Source organism: Oryzias melastigma, linkage group LG24 (genome assembly GCF_002922805.2).
Source record: "Oryzias melastigma strain HK-1 linkage group LG24, ASM292280v2, whole genome shotgun sequence".
NCBI classification, from domain to species: domain Eukaryota; kingdom Metazoa; phylum Chordata; class Actinopteri; order Beloniformes; family Adrianichthyidae; genus Oryzias; species Oryzias melastigma.
The window spans coordinates 11,391,715-11,413,637 of NC_050535.1; the positions used below are offsets into that span (position 1 = coordinate 11,391,715).

General features: G+C 34.8%; 1 protein-coding gene across 1 annotated transcript in view; it reads left to right on the top strand.

Annotated features, from left to right (window-relative positions):
* The first annotated feature begins 2,432 nt into the window (after positions 1-2,432).
* The window catches only part of opn5 (opsin 5), a 39,384-nt gene continuing 19,893 nt past the window's right edge, over positions 2,433-21,923 (top strand). The window contains exons 1-2 of the mRNA XM_024290483.2: positions 2,433-2,765; positions 9,006-9,152. Coding sequence (XP_024146251.1) covers positions 9,029-9,152 — 124 coding nt within the window. The 5' untranslated portion in view covers positions 2,433-2,765; positions 9,006-9,028. The remainder of the gene's footprint in view (positions 2,766-9,005; positions 9,153-21,923) is intronic.

A 21,923-nucleotide genomic window follows, 5' to 3' on the forward strand; every position in this document is an offset into this window, starting at 1 on the left:
GCCCAGAGCCAAACTGCCAAAACACTATGGACTAATTCATGCATATTTTGTTTCACAAATATTTTATTTCACATTTCTAAGATCTCTCCTTATTGAAATGTGTGTTTATATAGACTTCATTAATGGTGGTCGCTTGAACAAGTGTTGCCAAGGGTGGTGTGAACGTAGTTTGAAGCTCAAATGCAAGCAGGACCTTCAACGCGTCTATACATTGACTAAATGTTTGAACAAATCTTAAGGAGTCCTTTTTGTCCAGCTTTCTGTCTGTTCTTGGGTAGGATGGACCATTCGTCTGCATTCACTCTGTTCCTGCCACTTGTCAGATTAAATATCTTGGTTTGCTCGCTAGTTCAGGAGATGTTTAACATTCTTTAAATGAAAAACTGTCTGAAGAAAAGAAACACTGATTCCAGCCAAAAGTTGTGGGTGAAAGCCCCTCAGGGCCTAGACGTGAGTCAAACCCAGCTTGACTCTAAGGTTCTTCTAAGCCAAATACTCTCTTTTTGGCAAATGGGATGACACAGAAACAATAAAAACATGTTCATTATTTGGTAGCTGGAAATCTAAACTGTGAGGATTTTCTTGTTTGGGGGATGTTTCTGTCCCCGAGGCTTTATTGGAAAATCTATAATCTGGCTCAAACCCCAGATACCACCAGGGGCAAAACCTGTCGTTGACGATCCATCGCCAAGAAAATGAAGGTACTCAAAGCTCCTCAAAGCTTAAGAGAGTCAATATTTTCTTTTTTACATACACCAAACATTGCTCCTTCAATTAGCAGAAAAGGCTAATTCTTTCTTGGAGTATTTTGTTTTTTTACCTCTTGTGCAAAAAAACATGAATGTCAGGAACAAGGAGTTAATGAAGAACATTAGCAGTTGTCTGGTCCTACTTAATACCAGACATCAGAGCTTGTTGTGTCTGGGACGACTGCTGTGGACTTCCTGTTGGGTTTGTAAGTGGCTCAATAAAGGATTTTGTCAGATGAATCCCTCTAACCCTTTGCTTCTCTGTTACCTGTCTCTGTCAGAGCCTCTGGTCAAGCCAGAAACACAGAGACAAAGTCAGGAAGCGACATTCTGCTTTGTCTTTCACTTTAAATTACAATATAATTGATGTCCCTTTGATAGAATTTGTTAAAAGATACTCTCATCATTGTGAGAGTCAAATGCATATTTCTTTACTTCTAGCTACACATCTCCAGTGTTTAGGGTTTGTTTCCAGAAATGTATTACTTTACATAAAAAAATCAAAGCCTGAGTACTATCTGGTGGCCACTAGAGGCACTGGTTGGTGGACTCAACATTTGTAAATAAAAGCAAATGTAATTTTGTTTAAGTAAAGTATTAGCTTCTCTACATTGAAAATGAATTTAGTCTTCCTAAAATTACTCTAACTTTACATTTAAGGGGTATTTTTTTTCAACAAAATAAGAGCCAAGAGACAAGAAAAGAAATTCCAAAGGAGCGTAACATAGCTCAAGATATGACAAAAACTGAGTCATTTTCAATTTAAAACAAAAAACAGTAAACTGTTGTCTTTACAGAACCCAGATTACTTTGTTACATCCATGGCCATCAAGTTATCTCCAAAATAAGTCAAACAGCTAAACCATTGAGCAATGTAGCATTTTTTTTGCCCCTAAAATAAAAATGTGCATTTACAAAATAGTATTTTTAAACACAAATTAGCATGATGTTATCTACAAAGCCGAGTCTTAGCTTTCACTTTGGCTTGTGAGCCACACTTTGGACATGGCTCATCTAATGTCTGTTCTAGAGCTGAGGGTCCGACTCCACATGCCAATCAAATCAAATTAAACTTTTTTTTGTTGTTGTTGTTTGTTTTTTTGCCCTTTCTATGTTTTCCCAACATTTCTTTAGTTTTTGTTTTAAGACAATCCTGTTCCCCCCAGATTTTTAGGGTGTTCACTACTCCCATAAAGGTGTTTTAATTAACACAAATAAATAAGGCTTGAAAACAAAATTGTTGAAAAAGTTTAATAAAACTTTAGAAACTTGGAATTTGTTTAAAGTAATGTACACAGATGTGAAATCTGAAGTGAAAAAGACTCACTGCTAATAATGCAAAAAATCACTTTCTAAAAAAAAAAATAATAATCTGATTTAACCCCACCCACATTTTTGGCAAGATTGATGTGAAGAATTATTGTAATAAACATGGAAAAAAAGTTTAAACAATTGTTTTGCTATCAAAAAGCTGTTATATTACTATAATTTTTAACATGGAACTCAAAGGGACATTTTTTCCTTCTGGAACCAGCCTCTAGTGATCTCTGATGGAAGTGCAACCCATTGGTACTTCCTGTTTAGCATCACATTTGGGGTTTGTTCTTATTTAGATTACATCTGTTTTAAACACATAAACGGTGCTTTTCTTGGTTAGTAATCTCATTTATTAATTTTATATCTATTACACAAGCAGAAAAAGGTGTCCTAAAAATCCTGGCATTGAAAATTACGTAAGGAGGTGAAGAAAAGAAGCAGCGGGCTGGAAAATCCTTTTATTTTGAAAACGTGGACAGGAAGTAGCTCCGGGCACTTACCGGTCTCCAATTTTCTAAAGCCGGGCTGAGCTGCCGCCGCTGCTGGACCTCCTCCGGAGCAGCAGGGCGTCTCCGCGGCTCTCACAAGTTGCAGCAGCTTTCACGGAGCTTTGACGCGTCACGGAGCCGTCTAATTCCTGCAGTGGTTCGGACGAGGACATTAAAGTACATCGGAATGACTGACGAGCATGAGCGAAAGGTAATTTAAAAATGACGGCGGGTTTCTGGCTTTAATTGGGGTCGGCAATATTACTTTGAAATTCAATTTTCCCTTTGAAAATATTAAAATTAATGTTATTCTTAAATTTAGTTTTTGAAAGATACGTTTGGAGGCATGCTATGACTATTAACAAACAAAACTTAAAATTTATGATAAAAATATACTGAAAAAATAATTTCATAATTTTTAAATATTTGCTAAAATGTTCTATGTAGTGAAAAAAAGTTTTAATTAGATTTTCTGATCTAAAAGGTGATGAGGAACAGGTGGAAACATTTATTTATTTAAATTTTTCCAGCACCTGTTAAAATAATAATATTAAAAATAATTTAAAATTTCAAAATAAAGGTATTTAATTTTATTTTGATGCTCATCTGCTGCAGACACATAAGTAACCCCACCTTTTGCATTTTATAAACACCCAGTTGCACAACATAAGAAGAATTCCCAACTGGGATTTGAAAGGGATCACATTTCCAGAGCAGAAAATTCATTAACTGCACAGTAACTGTGCTCTTTTGAGGCCAAACAGAGGCACTTTTCAATAGCGTGCTTGTGAAGACCTCTGTCTGCACTCAGAAGGTTTCATGTGAGATGCATATGATAAAACACTCTTTGCTTTAAAAAAAAAAAAAAAAAAAAAGATTCAATTGATTATTTAAAAAAATGTTATTGGAAAATCTCATGTAAAAATGGCAAAAATAAAAGTAAAAAATGTTTAAATGAATTTATATATGTATAAGTTGTTAAATGTGTAATAAAAATATTAAAGGTCTATTCCAATTACAGTTATAGCTCTATAATTAGAAGAAATAAAGATTTTTTACAAAAAAAGTTTAGAGAAAACTTTTATTTTCTCTTGTCAAAATGATTTTCTTCAAACTTTTTAGTAGTTTTGATTATTTGGTTTCATAAAAAGAGCAAAAAAAAAAGTTTGAATATCTTCAAATGTTCCAAGAGAAGCTCATACTTTCCTTTTAATCAGTAATTTCAAAATAAAACGTTTTGGGGGTCACATACGTTGAGGTGTATTATCATAGCTTCCCATATCTCTTTTGTTTGATAAAAAGCCATCAGATAAGCCAAGTAACATCAGATAAGCCAAGTAAGAGCGATGGCACCACCCAGAAGATAAATGCAGTATCATGATAAGTTATCTCGGTTAGGAGCTCATCCTGTTCACAAGAGCAGCTCTCTTTGGTTCTTCAGTTTTCTCACAAAAGGTTTTTTTTTTCTTCCTTATATTGTCCAACAACAAAGAGACCAGCATTGATTCTTTTCATAGGAAATCTGTCATGAAAGTGACAGCCATTTTTCTGAGTCAAATCTGCGCTTTCTAACATTTTAGACATTGATCAGGAAAGTGGAAAGTAAACATTGGAATCCAAAATCCTTTATTTGTTTGAGGTACAAAGAAAACTTAATCAAAGTAGTCAAGAAGTTTGTTGCAAAATTAGAAATGTTTACAGTTTTTGGGGTTGTTTTATCACACTCCCATACCATTATACTGCCACCACCATGTTTGACTAGTCTTTTACTAAAATGTTATTCCTATGACACTAGAATGGAGACACAAACCTTATAAAAAGTTTCTCATTAATCAACAACAGTATTTTCTTTAAAGTTTTGGGGATCCTGAGCTCCAATCCTAACCGGGACGAGTGAGACCTTCGGATTTCTGGAGGTGGTTTTGGTCTCTTAACCTCTTGGTTAACCTTTTGCTGCAATCTCTGGTTATGTTGATTGTCAGGTGGCTCCTGGGAAAATTCCCCCACTATTTTTCTCCAAGATGATGTAGGAGTTTGGTCAAAAGCTTTGGAACAAGCTGTTTTCCCAGATGGATCTGAGCTGCTTTGTTTACCGTTCATTCCTGTTTTTTCAAATAAACGTTTCAAATAAGTTTGAGAAAATATAAATGAGTTGATATTAAATTGAATTGTTTGACTCTTAAAGAAATTAGGAATTTGTTAATTGAAATGTAATTGATTCATCAGTTTGACAGTGATATCCAGCTCTAATTATATTCATTTCGACTTTTAAAAGAGTGTTTGAGTTTTTTTCTGTTCATAAACAGTGGATTCGGTGGAAACTGTATTAGTTTCCATTGGGGTAGTATGCCTGTTTAGGAGTATATTCTCAATCCAACCCTCCAAAGATTCTGATCAGGAGGATGTGGGTTTGAAAATTTGATTTATTTCATATTTTGCTAAACCTAATTGACTAACAGTTGTTGATTTAATTTAAAATGTCCCATTTATAGCCTGAGAACGATTGGAAATCAACATCATTTATTGTATCTAGCTCTGCGATCAACACACTGAAGGTTATTATTGGTATAACAAAAAAAATATAATAATCAGCTACACACAGACTTAACTTTGAAATTGATTTTCTGGAATTTCCATAATCAAATATTCTTTGTTTTGGGCCTTTTTTAGTAAATCTTCCATCTTTCTATTGGTAATTATTTACTCCTGGAAGCTCAACTCTGTTCCTTTGCTTTAACGTAACTCTGGAAGGCGGAGTCTTATTTCAGTTCCTTTAAATGAAGGTACAGAGATGAGGAATGGGATGGAGTTCATGTGACTCCCCAGAAACAGGAAGTCCACAATGGCTGCAGAACATCATTGTAATTTTTGAAATCAGTGACATCATTTTTAAACAATTTCATACAAAAGAGCCACAGGCACAGTTTAGCCTATCAAAAAAAAAAAAACTAGCAGTCCCAGTTTGACCTCAGTCACGGACGATAAGACTGCTAATACCACCTGAAGGTAATCAGATATTTTACTCATTTTTGAAGGCCTAATAACATCCAAAAGCAAAAAAAACTGCCAACAGTAAATGTCATCTTAGTGGTAACATTACTTTTAATTCTTAGATCGTAGTGTACAGAGTAATTTAATAATTATTTCAATACCAGTGCTAACTTTTTATTTACTTTGCCATATTAAGGTTGTAATAAATGTTGGTTTAAACTGTACAGAAATACTATGTAACCAAGGATTCTGGGCCTTTAAATGGTAAATGGCGTTTACTTGTATAGCTCTTTACTATTTTCTTAGAAAGCCCAAAATACTTTATATTCTTTTGTTTGGTGTGAAAACTCTCGTAGCCTTCAAAACGTGACATGGTATGCAGTGACATCAACTGCAAGGACGCACAGGGAGATTCATGGCCGGCGAAATGCTCTGGTGTTGAATCTATTGGATTGGTAGCATGCGAATTGAACAGCAATTAGTGTACACACATACAGAAACGTTCTTATTCAAGAAAAAAAATTCTCACAGCAGTAAATCACAACAGAGCAAATGTGATCTAAATATTTCATGTGTACCAAATACACAAGTAAATGTGCTATCAATAAAAAAAACTTATTTTTAGTGATACAAAACAGTCATAAATTGTGGGAGGACTACACTACCCAGAATGCCTAGAGGGGCCAAGAGGATAGTAATTGAACAGAGAAGTTAATGGGAAGTTTTCCTAGTGAACTGTTCTTTTATCTTCAATAAGTAGTGTTTGCAAAGAGACATACAATAGATAAATCAAACTTTATTGACAATAAATAATTGTTTAATTGTAACACTTAAACATTTTGACAGATTTTTGAGTGTTAGTAAATTGGTTCCAAGTCAGTAAGTATGACCAAAGTTCATACATAAGGCACACCTTTAATTTTTGAGAAATTAAAGGATTTGAAGTATACGGTCCAAAAAATACAGTAATAAAAAGTCCACCTGAAAGAAAGAGCAGTACCGTTTTTACATTCTGTCTAGCATTCATGCTCCACACTCTAAAATAACTCACAATTGTCTTGGGTGTAAGGGTTCAAGCAGGGCTTCCTCTCAGTAATTGATGTTTTCTTGGGTTTGGCCCATGACACCAAGAAGACCCAACCGTGTGTTTCATTACTTCAGAACCAGCCACCTTTTTGTCTGCCACCATAACCCAAGAAAAAATGAGTTATGGGGCACTTAAAGTGAAAAAAGAGGCAGACATGCCCAAAGAGAAAAGTCAGAAAAGACTCAACTCTACCCAGCTAGTTTTGGCTCATTGAGATAAACATTATTCATAAGAAGAGAAGAGGAGGCAGAAAAAAAGAGGTTGATCGTAGATGTGGGACACCGTCTAAGATGGGGTTCTCAAATGCAATTTACCCAGGGGCCACTGAAGGCAGCGTCTGTCTGAGGCTGGGTGTATGGGGTTCCATTTGGGCCAAAAATATGTTTTCGGGGTTATATCTTTGATTCATTGTTTATGTCTATTCAACAAGTATATTGAACATTTCTTCACGTTTGGGTACTACTGTGAAACGACAGAAGCTAATGATGCTAGCAACTGTTGCTAAGGACTTTTCTGATGACCAGATCCAACGACAAAAGCAAATGCAAAGTTCTAAGCAAAAAGTAAGCTGACACATCACAAAACAAATACAAAGCTATCATCAAAGAAATGGGGACATGCAGTTTGAGATCCCTGGTCTAAGACATCAATATCCAAGATCTAACCTAACTTGAATACACAGAATACAACAAGCAGTCCTACATCTCTCCATTTCCCAACACTTCAGTTATACTAATGCACAAATAGGCAACTAAACGTTTTATCAACCCTTTGACATACCGTAACTCCTCGACCCTTTACGCAATTATTGTGAATCTGTTGATTCTGATACTGAGAAAACAGGCTTTTCATATCGGCTATGCATCGACATGCAACATATTACTAACGTAAAGCGTTACAAACCCGTGCAACGGTTAGCTTTGCAACAGAATCGGCAGATTTACGTAACTTGGATTAATGCTTCAATGCCATAAAGTGTTACATTTCAGCACAAGACTGTTTTTCTCTGCTTCAGAATCACGTCAAATTGCATAAATAGTTGAAGAGTTTGCTTAGTCCAAAGAAAGTCAACACCCAGACATCCCTCTGGTTTGTATTCATAGGACACCCCACCCTGACGTTTCTTTTGTTTCATAACTCTCTACAGCCAACAGCGGTGTCGGCCATTTTGTTAATCACTTGTTTTAGACGTAATACCCAGTTCCATTAGCTCAGACTAAGTTTACGGAACACAAACCTCCTGCGACCAATCTCCAATGGACAGACTGCATTTCTATCCATGTTCTCCTGCTTCTGTTGGCAAAAGTGTGCATTTTTTTTCCTTTCAAATGTCGTTTCTACACTGTTCTCCTAGAGAACTGTGCGAAATACACAGTATGTTCTCACCACGATTATATGTAGCCTTAAGTGTGCACAGGCAATAATCTGAGAAACTGTAAGCTGCTCTCCCAGGTGGGCTCTTAGTTGTCACTCTCTAGTTTCATCCACCTGACCAGTATCTATCGCACGTTTCCTTCAGTCTGCCATAAACAAACATCATGCACTGCTTCCTTTTCCACTTTGCTGCATTTATTTCTAGGGGTTTGCCTGTATTAGCTGCTTCTGACCATCTCTGATCATGAATATGGTCCATGTAAATCTCTCATTTTACAGGTTTACTTTACATCTTGACAGTAAGGAAGTCAAGATGTTTCTGAACTAGATCTTCACCTGAACATATATTTAACTCTTGTGTCACTTCAAAATGTTCTTAATGGTTCCTATTTGTTTTAAATAAGAGTAAATGGGGTGCTAAAGTAACCCAAACTTGAACTACTTTAACATTTTTTATCACTTTTAATATGTTTTGTTCCATTGAAAAATATATTTTTGAATTAATATGAGGTTAAATTTAGTCTAATACTTTTTTCCTTATGATAATCTTTTTAAAAATTAGAAAACAAACGTTACTCCGACTGTTTTCATATATAAAGTTTTTAGTTTTCCATGAAAAATTCTGTGACTTTTTTCAAAGAGAATTCTATATTGTTTTGTTTCAGTCGTGTCTTAGACTCATGAAGACCAAATAAGAACGTTTTTATATATCTGTATATATAGACAAACAGTGAAATGTTTTTGTTGGCTTACTAAAAGAATACAGTGTCAGTACAATACAGTACAAGTATGAGCACGAACAATTGTTGTGGCCAGTAGTTAGAGTTAACCAATGTTTATTTTTACATTTCTCTTAACTTCTGGCTTTAAAGAACAGACCATGAAGGCTTTGGACTCAAGTTCCGCATTCTGTTCTCATGAGGCTCCACTGTTGCCTTCTATCTACCCCAAGTTCCCAATGATGTTTTTGAGCTGTTGAATGTTTTCTTCTTTTCTCAGGAACTTCCATACTGACGACAGTAATGGAGAACACATCGTGGCCCCACTCTTCGTATGTCCCGCATTACCTCCTCCGCGGTGACCCTTTTGCCTCCAGACTCTCCAGAGAGGCAGACATCGTCGCAGCTTTTTACATCTGCATCATAGGTCAGTCGCACTGATGTACTCTTGTTTGGTGTTGTTGTCACAGTCAACCTTAAAACCAGCGTCATGACACCCACGTTTTCAGGGAAAGGTGTAAAGCTTGATCTGGCCCTTAAGGACAGGATCGAGTCAACTCTCCAGATGCTGGTGTGCAAAAACACAGGAAGCCAAGTAGAGGTTTAGGTTTACCTTGGCTTCCTATAACGGAAGCACAAAGTGGTTCTTATTTATGACGGGAAATTCCATAACACCTATGTCTTTGTGTGCACAGAACAATTACTAAAGTCTTAGGCCAAGAGTTATTTTCTGCCATTGTTTTTTCCCGAGGGAATTAATCTAAATATCTAAGGCAAATATGTTGTTGCATTGTTGGTGTTTGATCTTTTTTGAGTGGAATGAATTAAGAATGCAGAGAAATTCTCCACTTGTTAGGGGAGTGCATCTGTATGCTCAATCGTGCTCCTTGAGATCAACTTCCCTGATTATTTTCCTGCTATCTCGGCCGCACTCACCACTGATTAGCTGGAAGAAGATCCTAGACTCTGATTGACTGGACAGGGGCAGTTTGCATTATAGTCAAATATTAAAATTTCACTCCAGTAGCTTCCCATCACATACAAAAAACTTGTTTATGTTCTTCAGAAAAACATGTTTTAAAGTATTTTTTTCAGTTTAACTTTTCAACACTAAAGCGGACCAGATAGTTTGTCTTGATAATGAGCTCATTTTTTTGGCTGTTTGAAAGTCAGTTCAAATTCACCACAATCCTGTTCAAACTGGACAGGTAATCTCTGATGTCACCCAAAAAACCCCCAAAACATTTAAAGTTAGAAGGGAAGGTTAACCAAAGTTTCAAGAATTAGGGAGCTAACTTCAACAGCCAAAAAAGCACCCCTAAATCAGTCAGACTATGAACTCTATAAGATCCTTGTGATAGATTGAAAAAAGTGACCTCACGTTTATTGTTGGTGTGAAATTACACTTTTTAACATGGGAGTCCATTGAAAATGCATCAGTTTTGACTGTCTTCAGTGGTCTCTTGAGGAACTGTAAAGTCCTGGTTTGTGGCAACTCAAAACCAAAGAAAAGTGTGGACCATCAACTCCTGCATTGATATGTGTAAAGCAGTGACATTTATTTTGAAAATGTCTGGAAGTTAGGAGGGTCCCACATTTGTCTGCTTACTTGTTTTGAAGAAAAGTGCTTAATTAACTGCACCCCTTTGGGGAACTGGGATGGGTGTATGACCTGAGCAGGGATTTTTACAGGTTCCTCTACGTAGTTATAAACTCCAGGATTACAAAGTTCCCAGAGCATTTTAGACCTGCTTCTCTCATAACAAGAATACATACAATGTCAGTATTTACAGTTAGCTTTGCCAAACAGCTGTTTTGAGATCAATTCCCTAAAGAAACTGTGTCACCTTTGATATGGGTATGACACTGCGTTGTAGAAAATGACCTGAACCTCTTTTGCTCAAGAAATAAAAGGTTGGATCTCAGTGGACTGTGACAGCTTGCAAAAATTGCCAGCGGCATTTGTGAAAGAGCAACCAAAATGTCAGCAAACCTGAAAGAAGGTTCTCGATTTTCTCCCACGCCTCATGCTGTCACTTGAAATCTTTTTGTTGATCATTCTTGACTTTCAGAGTTTCTTTCAGACGTTCTACAGAGTTTCTGTAAAAAAAAAAAAAAAAAAAAAAGATAAAGTTTTGGACAGTCTCCAACTTTATGAGGGGCTGTAACATACAGGTAAATGCTGTTGTAGTTGTTCCCTGCTGTAGCCAATGTGTAATTAACAGGAGCCAGGTCAGTTCACCAATTAGCCACTAAGAGGCTGGTCGAGTAGTAATGGATTGTAGCATTTTGGTAAATGCTGGAACTCTGTGTTCTAAAACACATCTGCTACCATCAATATGTAACTCTTTGCAAGATTGATGTAATTAAGATATAATACAGCCAGTTTAATTTAAGTAACCTCTAAGGGGCAGGCTACACTAGCATCTCCATTCACTGTAATGTCACTTTTAATCTTTTAAAAAACTTCTTACAGTCAGATTCCAAAAATGTTTTCTCCTCTTTGGTTTGATTTAGTAGTTTAGTAGGTGCCATTTCATAAACCAACTTATTTTATTATTTAAATTTAAAAATGTAACAGATATTGGTGGGATCTTTTTAGGTGAAATGGCCTGTCCAATCTCGCCACCTTACTTTGGGTGTTCTAACTATCAGAATAGTTTTTGCCATTTGACAAAATGCAAGATTATGTTGATACTTTAACCTGCCAAGATTGGGACAGCAAAAAGCAGAACTTACTGTACCGTACGTCTTCAATCTTCAATACAACTGTCCACCTCTCTCATTCACCTCGTTTGTACAACCGTTGGTTGCAGCTCAGAAAGTTTATCTTTCAAGTGTGGAGTTTAGAGTGATTATAATGCCGGTTTTACTATGTAGTTCAAACTACTAAATCTTGTTTGGCCTGGAAACTTGACTTAATACATTTTTCTACCTGTTGATTTGTCAGTGATATAGTTCAGCTGGTGGAGTTTCCACTCAGTTTAACGGTGGTTCTTCCTCTCACATTAAGCCCATCTTTAGGGATCTGGACCCAAAAACCAGAACTGTATAAAATAATTCAATTTGTCTCCTTTTAGTAATGGAAAGTCTGTTGTATTATTAGGGATTGTGTAGCTTTTGTGTAATCTATTGAATCTGTGTTTTGTCTAAAGACCCGTCGTTCTTTATGTGCAGATGATGAACTACAATTAGGAAGATTTGATAGAAAATCAAATTACTGAGCTTTTCCTGGGAAGTAAAGCCTATCCAGACATGCTTCAGGCAGACGGTGTATCAGCAGATCTTATTGTTGTCATAGCACTCAGTCATAGTAAAAGCTCTGAATTCATTTATGGCTACATGAAGCTTTAGCATTCCAATTGAACTAAAGTGTGAGAAATTTCCATTTAAAAATTGGGTACTTTATTTATTGACCCAGTTATTTTTGCAACTAATAAGGCTTTAGAGTCGATATGTTAGAGGAATTTCAAGGCTGAAGTGATTTTTCTTAAACTTGAAGAACAAAACTCAAAAATAAAAGTTGTTGCTTTAACAGATACAGCACTTGTTTTTGTTACATCACACACTGATTTACAGATCACAAAAGAACCTGAAATCATGTCAGATTTCTCTCTTTATCATTTGATTTTAGCATTGAAACAGAAACAAAATTGTTTGGCAATACAAAATATGTTAATTTAAGTGATTTTTGCTAGCTTGTTTTCCAACCAGGGCTATTTTACTTCATGTGAATTTTGCTTAGAAAAATCTGAAGTAACTCTTACCGACATGAAGTAGTATTATGGCTAGCTCGCTGGAGGGAAGCTAGGAGCAAGGAGTAGTGGAATGAAATAGATTAAAAGTTCAAAATCGTTTATTTTTTGGTGGGAGAAAAAAGTCTAGGAACCAGAAAACTAACAAAACTAGAAAAATCCTCATTGTTGGCTATAAAGGAATCTGAAGGGAAACGAGATGTACCAACACGGGGAACCTGAGACATCTCCTATAAATTAGGCAAACAAATGAGTAATTTCATGCAGCTGTGACAGCTCCTTGGAGAGCCTTGGAAAGGGGGCGAAGATCTAGGAGAATTCACAGCATTACCTGCACAGAAACAAACCCATATGAAAAACATTGAAACAAAACAAAAAACAAGATGGCTAACTATAACAAATTTGGTAATAAATATCAATTAGTCACCATCCAATTGATGCCAACCCTACCACATACTAGCCGGAGTAGCCAGCTAATTATCTACAATTTACAATTAAAGGGACTTAAAAAAATCTTTAAAAAATATAAAAAAATCTTACTAAAAAAATTGGTAATATATATGGAGATTGTCTTAATAGGAGATAATTTGGTTTTGAAATTCCACAACTATCCTTTAGCTTTGGCCTTTTAATGTACTATAGGGCCATGGTAGCATTTTGTTGGACTAATAACCTTTTAATAAGCCTTTCCACAAAATATATATAGCTAAATTGTTAACAAATTGGGAGTTTTGTTAATTTTTGATAAAAATACACATTTATAGTCTGTATAATCAACAAGTCCAAACTTTTTGAAGCAAAGAAAATTCCATATGTTGCAGTTCCTCAAAAGACCATTAGAGGCTGCTCAGAGAGTGGTAACATTTATTTATTTCAGATTTTGAACAAGAAATAAAAGACTGTAAAGTCTGCTTTCAACATCATTTTAATGTTTGTTGGGACACGGAAGGGGAAGGGAAATGACATCAGTTGTAATGTTTATATGAAAGCTCAAATTTCTGCTTTAAAAGAGGCTTTTTTAAATTTTCATGGGCAGGGTGGTGGACCTATTGGTGGCCTCCACAAAACTATCTGTACTTAAATGCTAACCAAGCCTGTTAATAGCACCCAAAGAAGCACAGTCCAACACCGATACCAGTACCAGTACCAACGTCAGCATATTTACAATAACGTCCAACCTTATTTGAAACTCATAAAAAAAAGCAGACTGACATTTTCAAAGATCGCTGTGTACCTCACAACAGTATACACAACCACAATTAATCCATATTTAAGGCCTACTTCCACCAGAGTTCAATACAATATATTAATTGTTTAAATATTTAATTACCTTTGAACAGAAGGCAGCAGAAGATCTATTTAAACTCCAATTCAAAATCAGTGTGGTGGTTTTTATATGGAGTCTCTATGTAAAAAGTAAGAAAATACTTCAGTTCTCAGCATACAACAGGTTCATGCATGAGCTCAAGGCTCCTGCAAGGACCGTTTTCCAACATTGTTACAAGCAAAATGTCTAATTTAAAAACTAGGAAATCCAGAGTTTGTGTTATTAAAGAGTTTCTATAGCTGGGTATGAAGCCGTGTGTCAGTATGTGTTGATAGAACATCAACAACACTTCTGTCTGCCGTGTTGTTGATTGCTGGATTCCACCTGCATCAGAGTTTCTCAGTTATAATAGCGACGCAGCTCCCTAAAGATTTCTATGAATTGATTTTTAATATTCTGCTGATAGGAATGTCTGACAGAGACATGATTAAAAACCGAGATTGAACAGTGCGTGGTTGTGAAGTTAGCAGCAGCCTTGGACCAGAACTCTGTGATCTGAGGCTCTTTCAACTTAAACTAGGAATAGACACAATCTAAAGAAAAAGGCTGGAATCGTGTTTTATGGCTATTAAACAACTTTACAACTTTACTATATGAACATGTTTTCCCGTATAGAGATCATGTTATCATAAAAATACACTTTATTTAAATTGGCAGGTATGAAAATAAGAGGATTTTATTCTCTCGAAGGAGCAGCTTCAATCTGTTCTGCTGTGATACATTAGTGCAACAACTGGAAGTTCAAAGAATTGTTTTTTCTTTTTCTCCTAAGTGCATACCTCATTCTTAGAATGAGGATTATCCTGAAGGATCTTGTTCAATCATCACCATGGAACAAGTGCGCTGCTCTCTGAACCAAAACCTCCGAGGAGTTAGTGGTGGTGAGGGGGTATGAAACGGAGTGCAATCACAGCCTCGGAGTTTGATTTTGCTATGACAAAAATGATGCACTCAAATGTACCAGAAAAAAAGAAAGTTTCCAATCAGCAGGAAAATATAGCTTGAAACACAGTAATTTGCGGGTAGCGAGTAAAACATCTGCCAGCAAACTGAGACTAAATAACTCTAATCAAGCCGACATGCTGGTAATCCTCGCTTTCATAAGACCGTGTTTTGGATGTGGCTTTTGTAACTGGATGAAACACAGCTGCTGGTAAATCTGACAAACACCCAAAGTATCACATCGTTTTCAATTAGTGCAGGTTTATAGAGGTAAGAAAATTCATGTTTACCTTCAAAGATGCATAAAAGACCTTAATCTATAATGTGGAGAATGTGAATTTAATAATATTTAATACTTTTATATCATTATTTAGATTTCTTTAAATTTATTTTTAGACATTTTTTTACAAGCTCTAAATGTGAATTAACCTTTTGGTTAATAATTAATATTATTTTTGCATTTTCATGTTTTTGGTGTTTTTAACATGTTTTTGTTGCATTTTTATGATGAAAGATATATAAACAAAATTAAGCTTAAAATTGGATTCTTGAGTATTGGGTATCTTGAGTATCTTGAGTATCAGTAACAGATCCAAAAAAAATCGAGCTTCACTCTCCGATGCATCTAGATGTAGTCGACTAGATTCATGTATGTCTTGTTTTTCCCCCAAAATTCCCAAATCAAAATATTCTAGCTCTTAAAATGTCTTCCTGTCATCAAAAAATATGTTATTTTGCCCCAAAAAAGGGACATTTACACTTATTTTGGCTTAGGAATGATACCATTTTTTCCAATATCGATAATAACTGTGGCCAGTACCCGATAATTATACCTATATTTAAGTGTCTAAACTAAAACCAAGTTTATATTAGTTTTTTGTTTCTGTATGAAAACTGCACAACTTTTCTTTTACTGTACAATCACATTGTTCATGACCGCTTTAACATACAGCAGAGGATCTCATAGGAACAAGTGTCACTAATTGTAACTTACTGTATATCTATATTCAGACTATTTACTGACAATTAGACATAACTGTAAATCATAACCTTTCTATGTCCAGGGATCTATTAGGAACAATGTGTATCCTTATCAAATATAAAATATACATAAAAACATGTATCCACGTAAAAAATAAAGTGTATCTGAAAACAGTCAGAACAATATCGGTGGATTTTTTTCAGTATCGGCCGATACTAATAGTGGCACCGATTTATCGCTCATCCCTATTTTTGCTTATTAAAATGTATGGAAATTTATGCTACTAAAAATACAAAAAAATACACAAATTTATGCTAATGTAAAGTAGTTTTTCCTCTTTTTTTTAAGTGGTTTCCATTCAAAGAAATGACCGACACGTTTCAAAAGTTTTCCCTCCTTTGTACCCCATACCCCTCACCACCACCAACTCCCTTGATGTTCCTGTTCTTTTGGTAAAACTTTTTGTAAAAACAACTTTAAACTTTACTTTGAGGCCTTTCGTTGCTCCAAAACGATACTTCTTTCTCGTGCTTTTAGGCTAAATGTTTACAAGCTGTAACAAAACAAAAGGGGAGTAACAAAATGTGTTGTGATAACATCTGCTAGACATTCTCACGGGACCCTCAGGCTTTTAACAAACTCGCAACGCAAGCGGAGCTGTTAGGAGCGCAAAGGGAAAAGAAAACACACAATTTTACTGGCTTAAACTGAACAAAGAAAGAAAGGATCAGATTTATCACAATGGGGCTTCAAAAGGATTAAACAAACAGAGAAACACATTCAAACTTTGAATTAGCGCCGTTTTAAGCCTAGTTTTTAATGCTTTCTGCATAATAATTGACTGACACTTTTTTTTTTTTTAATGTAGAATTAAGTGATTAGTAATTTATCCTCTGGGGGATTGAGAAGTTACATGCACTTTTTTTCCAGAAAAAAATATCATTTTGCAACATAGCAGAACAGATCATTTTTCTTCAAATCTGTTTGGTCCATATGGAAATTCTCCCACCGTTCAGTCCTGGCTGAGAGCCACCTTTATTTATTATTACATTTTTTTTTGCTGTGATGTGTTTTTCCTGCTGCTCTGCATCATATGAGCACATGAAAATAACAAGATATACAGTCTGCTTTTTGTGTTGTTTTCACTACGCTCTTCAATCTGGTTTGTGCTCTTCAGGCAGGAGGAATGTGAAGCAGATGATGTTTGATTCCTGCTAGATTTATTCATTCTTCGTTGTTTTAAACATCTGATTGTTCTCATCACAAAAGAAGAACCATTTTTAAGAGTTTTATGCTACACAAATGTTCAAACGTTGGTTTTTGAAGGCGCTTTTAGCATATGGTGTTCACACTGTCGCTATCAACACGATTGCACATGTACTCATAGTTGGAAAAGGCTTGCCTCGTAATCTTGAAGCGGTGTAAATCTTGGAAATTATACTCCAGGATTTTTCTGATACATGAAAAAGTTCATTTCAACCTCAAAATGATGTTGAAAGCAGAGGACAAACCGCAATTATTAATTTTTCCTTCATGATTCAAACGCTTGTATGTGTTTTGAAAAGGACGCTAACCATACATCACTACCAAATCTGAGTCCCTGATTCGTCAAAGTTCAACTGGTTTAACTTTTCATTGGCTGGGCATTTTGTACATAGAGGCCAGAAACTGAAATAGATTCTTGCGCAGAAGCCTTTAACGCACATATGCAGTCAAGGCCTAAAGGAGATCAGCGGTAGATTTCCCTTGCATGCATTAGACACTTCTTTTCAGACAATTTTAGGCCTTCACTGAAGGCTTTGCAGGCCCTGGCGGTACGCCACTGCATTCTATTGAGTATTTAGGGATGTTTTAGAAAGGCAGACTTCTTTCTAGTGGCATGGATCATTCATAGATGCATTATTATCATTAAAACAGCTTTTAAAAAATATTACCAAATGAAAGGTAGAAAATTTAAACTAAGACTAGGGTATATTCAAGTATTTTTTCTTTCCAAAGTTCAGCGAAAGTTTCTCTTGGCTCACATTCAATAGATTTTCAGATTTTAAAGTATGAAAGTTTGAACATAATGTCAGAAACTTTGAAACAATTTACCTTCTGTTACATGATATCAACAGATGCAACATTTTAACAAGAATTAGAGAAATCTAAAATAAATTCTAGCATAATTTCATTACATTTTTTTTACCAGCTTTTAACTTGTGATTTTTTTTTAGCTGCTGCTGTTTATTATTCCTTGAAAATGCCCAGCACAATAACCATCTGTAGTTAGGGAGAGTTTGATGCTCTGTGATTGTGACAGCTGATCGACGCTGTACTCCTCATAACAATTCACCTGTCAGGACGAAGAAAATCTGTTTACCTTGTTAAGGAAAAATGTGAGGAAATCCATGTTGCACTATTATGATGAAAGCTTAAGACATCTGTCAAAACATATTTAAATAAAACAGAGGAAAGGTTTGTTTTCAATTTGCAAATAGATGTTGGCATAAAATGGTAAAACTTTTAAAAATGGGAAAAAAAGACTGAAATGTCTTTTTCTGGATCTTAATCTCAATTGTTTTGTCACTCTTCAATGGAAAGTTTTTCTATATTCCTATATAAAGTTTTTCTGCACATTGATAAAATATGTATTGTAGACACTGATTTTATCCATAAAGTAGAATTATGTCAGAATAAGTCTGGTCATTTTAAAACAAACACAAGAATGCTTCTTATCTTTTTTTTAATTCAGACCATTAAAGACTCTTGATCCTCAGACCACACAAGAGGTTTACAGCAATGATAATTAAATGATTAAAACACTTATTATTATTATTACACCGTGCTAATTAAATAAAAACATTGCACATTTTCAGTCCACTGCATGCCAAAGGTGTGAATAAAATCTCTAAGATGGAAAAAACAGCTTTATTTTTTACAAACAAACTGAAGTTTTTATGACCTTTGTCTCAGATCAATTAGCTTCGATTCACAAATCAATGCTGGAGACTAATTAAGCATCTTGTTAGCTGAATGTGAACTTGTCTAGTTCTTCAACTTTTTATGACTGAAAAAATCCAGCGCCTGCAGCTCTTCACATATAAAAGGTGTTGCTTGAAGCTTACATAAAGTGTCCCACGGCCAATTATTACTCACCCCACTGAAGCTTACAGCTCACCCGTTTGATTCTTGTCACTCTGTTTTTATCCACAGTTTTCCCAAATCTAAAAAGAATGTAGGACTTCACCACAAAATAAATAGATTAAGTTTAATTTATAACTAAATAAATACTGAATTTAATCTGCCTATGAACATGTATTACACAATAACCACCATATTTTACACACTATAAGCCACACTAGATTATAAAGTGCACCGTCAATGAATTATATGTATATATTTGAACTTATACTGAACTATAAGACACATTAAGTGAGACGAGTCAGGGTTAATCAGTCAGTCAGATGTAATGAACACAGCAACTCTAGAACTTGTGACACGCTACATGTTAGCCACGTTAGAAGCAACTCCCAACCCAAAAAATTAACTAATTAACTAAAATAAACATTACAGGAACTATGCTAACTTTCAACTTTGTTAGTGATGTGTAAAAAAAAAAAAAACAGTTCAACGTGCAACACATTAGGGTATTTGCAATATCTGTAACTCTCAATATTGTTTGAAACAAAAAATATAGACTGATACTGCAAAAAAAAAATCTCTTGCTATATATACCGTATTTTCCGGACTATAAGTCGCGGTTTTTTTCATAGATTGAACGTCCCTGCGACTTATACTCCAGTGCGACTTATATACGAATTTTTAATGATGAGATATGGACCGTAAGTCTAGAGTGCCCTCTTATGGTGATCTATGCAATTACTTTATTTACTTTAGTTATTCAGACGTGACACAGAGGACGAAGAATTTAATGGATTTAGTGATATGGAGTGAGATTGTGTGCAATTAATTACAGTAAAGATACAAAGTTGATGAGTTCTTGAGGCTATAGTTAAATAAAACTGTTATGTTATATAAATGCTACACCTTTTCGTTTTTTTCATGATGCTTAAATGTGAATATGTGTTGACACATATTCAGCCTGTTTTCTATTCACTTATGAATGTTATAACTTACCTTCCAGGATGATGTAATATCGTTTTTTTCAATCAGTTTGTAAAATAAATTACTTGAAAAAAATGCGACTTATACTCCAGTGCGACTTATGTATGGTTTTTTCTTCTTCATTATGCATTTTTTGGCCCCTGCGACTTATACTCCGGTGCGACTTATAGTCCGAAAAATACGGTATATATATATATTACTGTGATTGCATTAAGTGCTGGCATGCCATTATTTTTTTTGTGTGATTAATTAATCGTGACCTGTACTTAATCTAATTAATCTATTTGAAACCCAATTATTTTTAACCAACTATTCAATGTAAAAAGCCTCATTTTTATATTTTTTCATATAAATTCACATGTTTTGTGCTACTATCTGGATGTCGTTTCCAATCGATGAAGTTAACCTGTCTCTCTTCCTGGTTTCTGTCACGCAGGCGAACAAAATCGTCCTGCTGCACTGTAGAAAATACCTAAGCTAAAGTAAACATAAACTAAAGTTATAATAATATAACTTTCCTCAGAGGTTGCTTCATCAGTTGAACAATATGTAAAAACGATTGAATATACGTTGCATAAATATGTATAAAGATAAGAAATGGGGTCTCCACACTTTATGAAGTCAGCCTTTACTTTTACACCAACAGGAGGCTTTATTTTTATCAATCTCAATTAAGAAAAAACAAAACAAAACATCCACCCCAGAAAGCTCAAATTTAACACATCAGCGTTTCAACTGAGTTCAAATAAAACGTTCATCCATGTAAACAGTTGGACCTTTGTTAAATTTAAGAACATGACAATAGCTATAGACTAAAAATTAGATTAAAGCAATAATAAAAAAAATGCTAATTTGTCTGTAATTAATCACAATTAATACTATAATTAGACACCCCTAATTACGCAAACTCCCAACCCGTTTCTAACACACACACAACAACCACAGCTCAACACCCTGTTAGCACATTTACAATTAGTGCTGTCACGCAATTGATTATTTTTAGTCTAATAATTGCTGTGAAACGCCTCATTTTGGATTTTCATTGAAATTTATGATATTACAAGGGGAGTAAAAAGATCCAAATATAACTAAAAACGTGGCTTTCTGAGGTGTTTTTATTATTATCATTATTTATTTTAACAGACTTCCAACTCTTACTTTTACGCCACTAGGGGGATTATTTTTTCAATCTCCAAAAGAAAAACTAACAAATAAACAATCAAACAAAAAAAAATATTGAGTGCTGTAATTTAACCACACTGAAAAACAGTAGGGACACTTTTTCGAGAAATCCAAAAAGTATTAACCACAAACTTCTTATAAATACCATACTAGATTTGTTGATATACTTTATTCTACAGTTTATCACAGCAGCAAGATAATAAAAAAGACAGGAGGGATTTTATAGTTTCCTTTAACCTGTTTGGTGAATTTGATCATTTTGAAGACTGGGATGCAGCAGAAGAGAAACACAGAAGAGAACATTAGAAGAAGGAAATGAGACACAAGAAGACGAAAAACCAGAGAAATTAAACTATCAAGATTTTAAAGCGAATTTTTGCTTTATTATCTGGACAAAAAACAAGCATTAAGACGTGAGCTAAGTAGGTCCATGGCTTCAGCTTTTGAGAACTTTTAAAAAGGAAGGATACTACCATTTAGCATTTAAGTATTTTAAAATTATTCTTTTTTTGTTTAATTTCATTTTATTGCCATTTTCATTTAATACTTCGTCTTATTTCTGCTTATAGCATTTTAGCTAGAAGCAGAAGACGTGCAATAAGAGCTTTGTTGATTATAGAAAAGCTTTTCTGTCAGTTTGATTTTACAAAACATATGCAGATTTTTTTTAAACCAGCATTTATTGTTGAATTTTTGCATCAATTAGTGTTTTTTTAATAAAATGTTGACTGCAGTACTATTTAGACGACAGAGGTCATAGCTTCTGTTCTTATAACACCAACAACATTTTGTGACAGCGTCTTTTTCTTCCCTATTTCACTTTCTAATATCAGAATTCAGATTTCAAATCAATTTCAATTTTTTTTCAATTTTATTTATATAGCCCAATATCACAAATTCAAT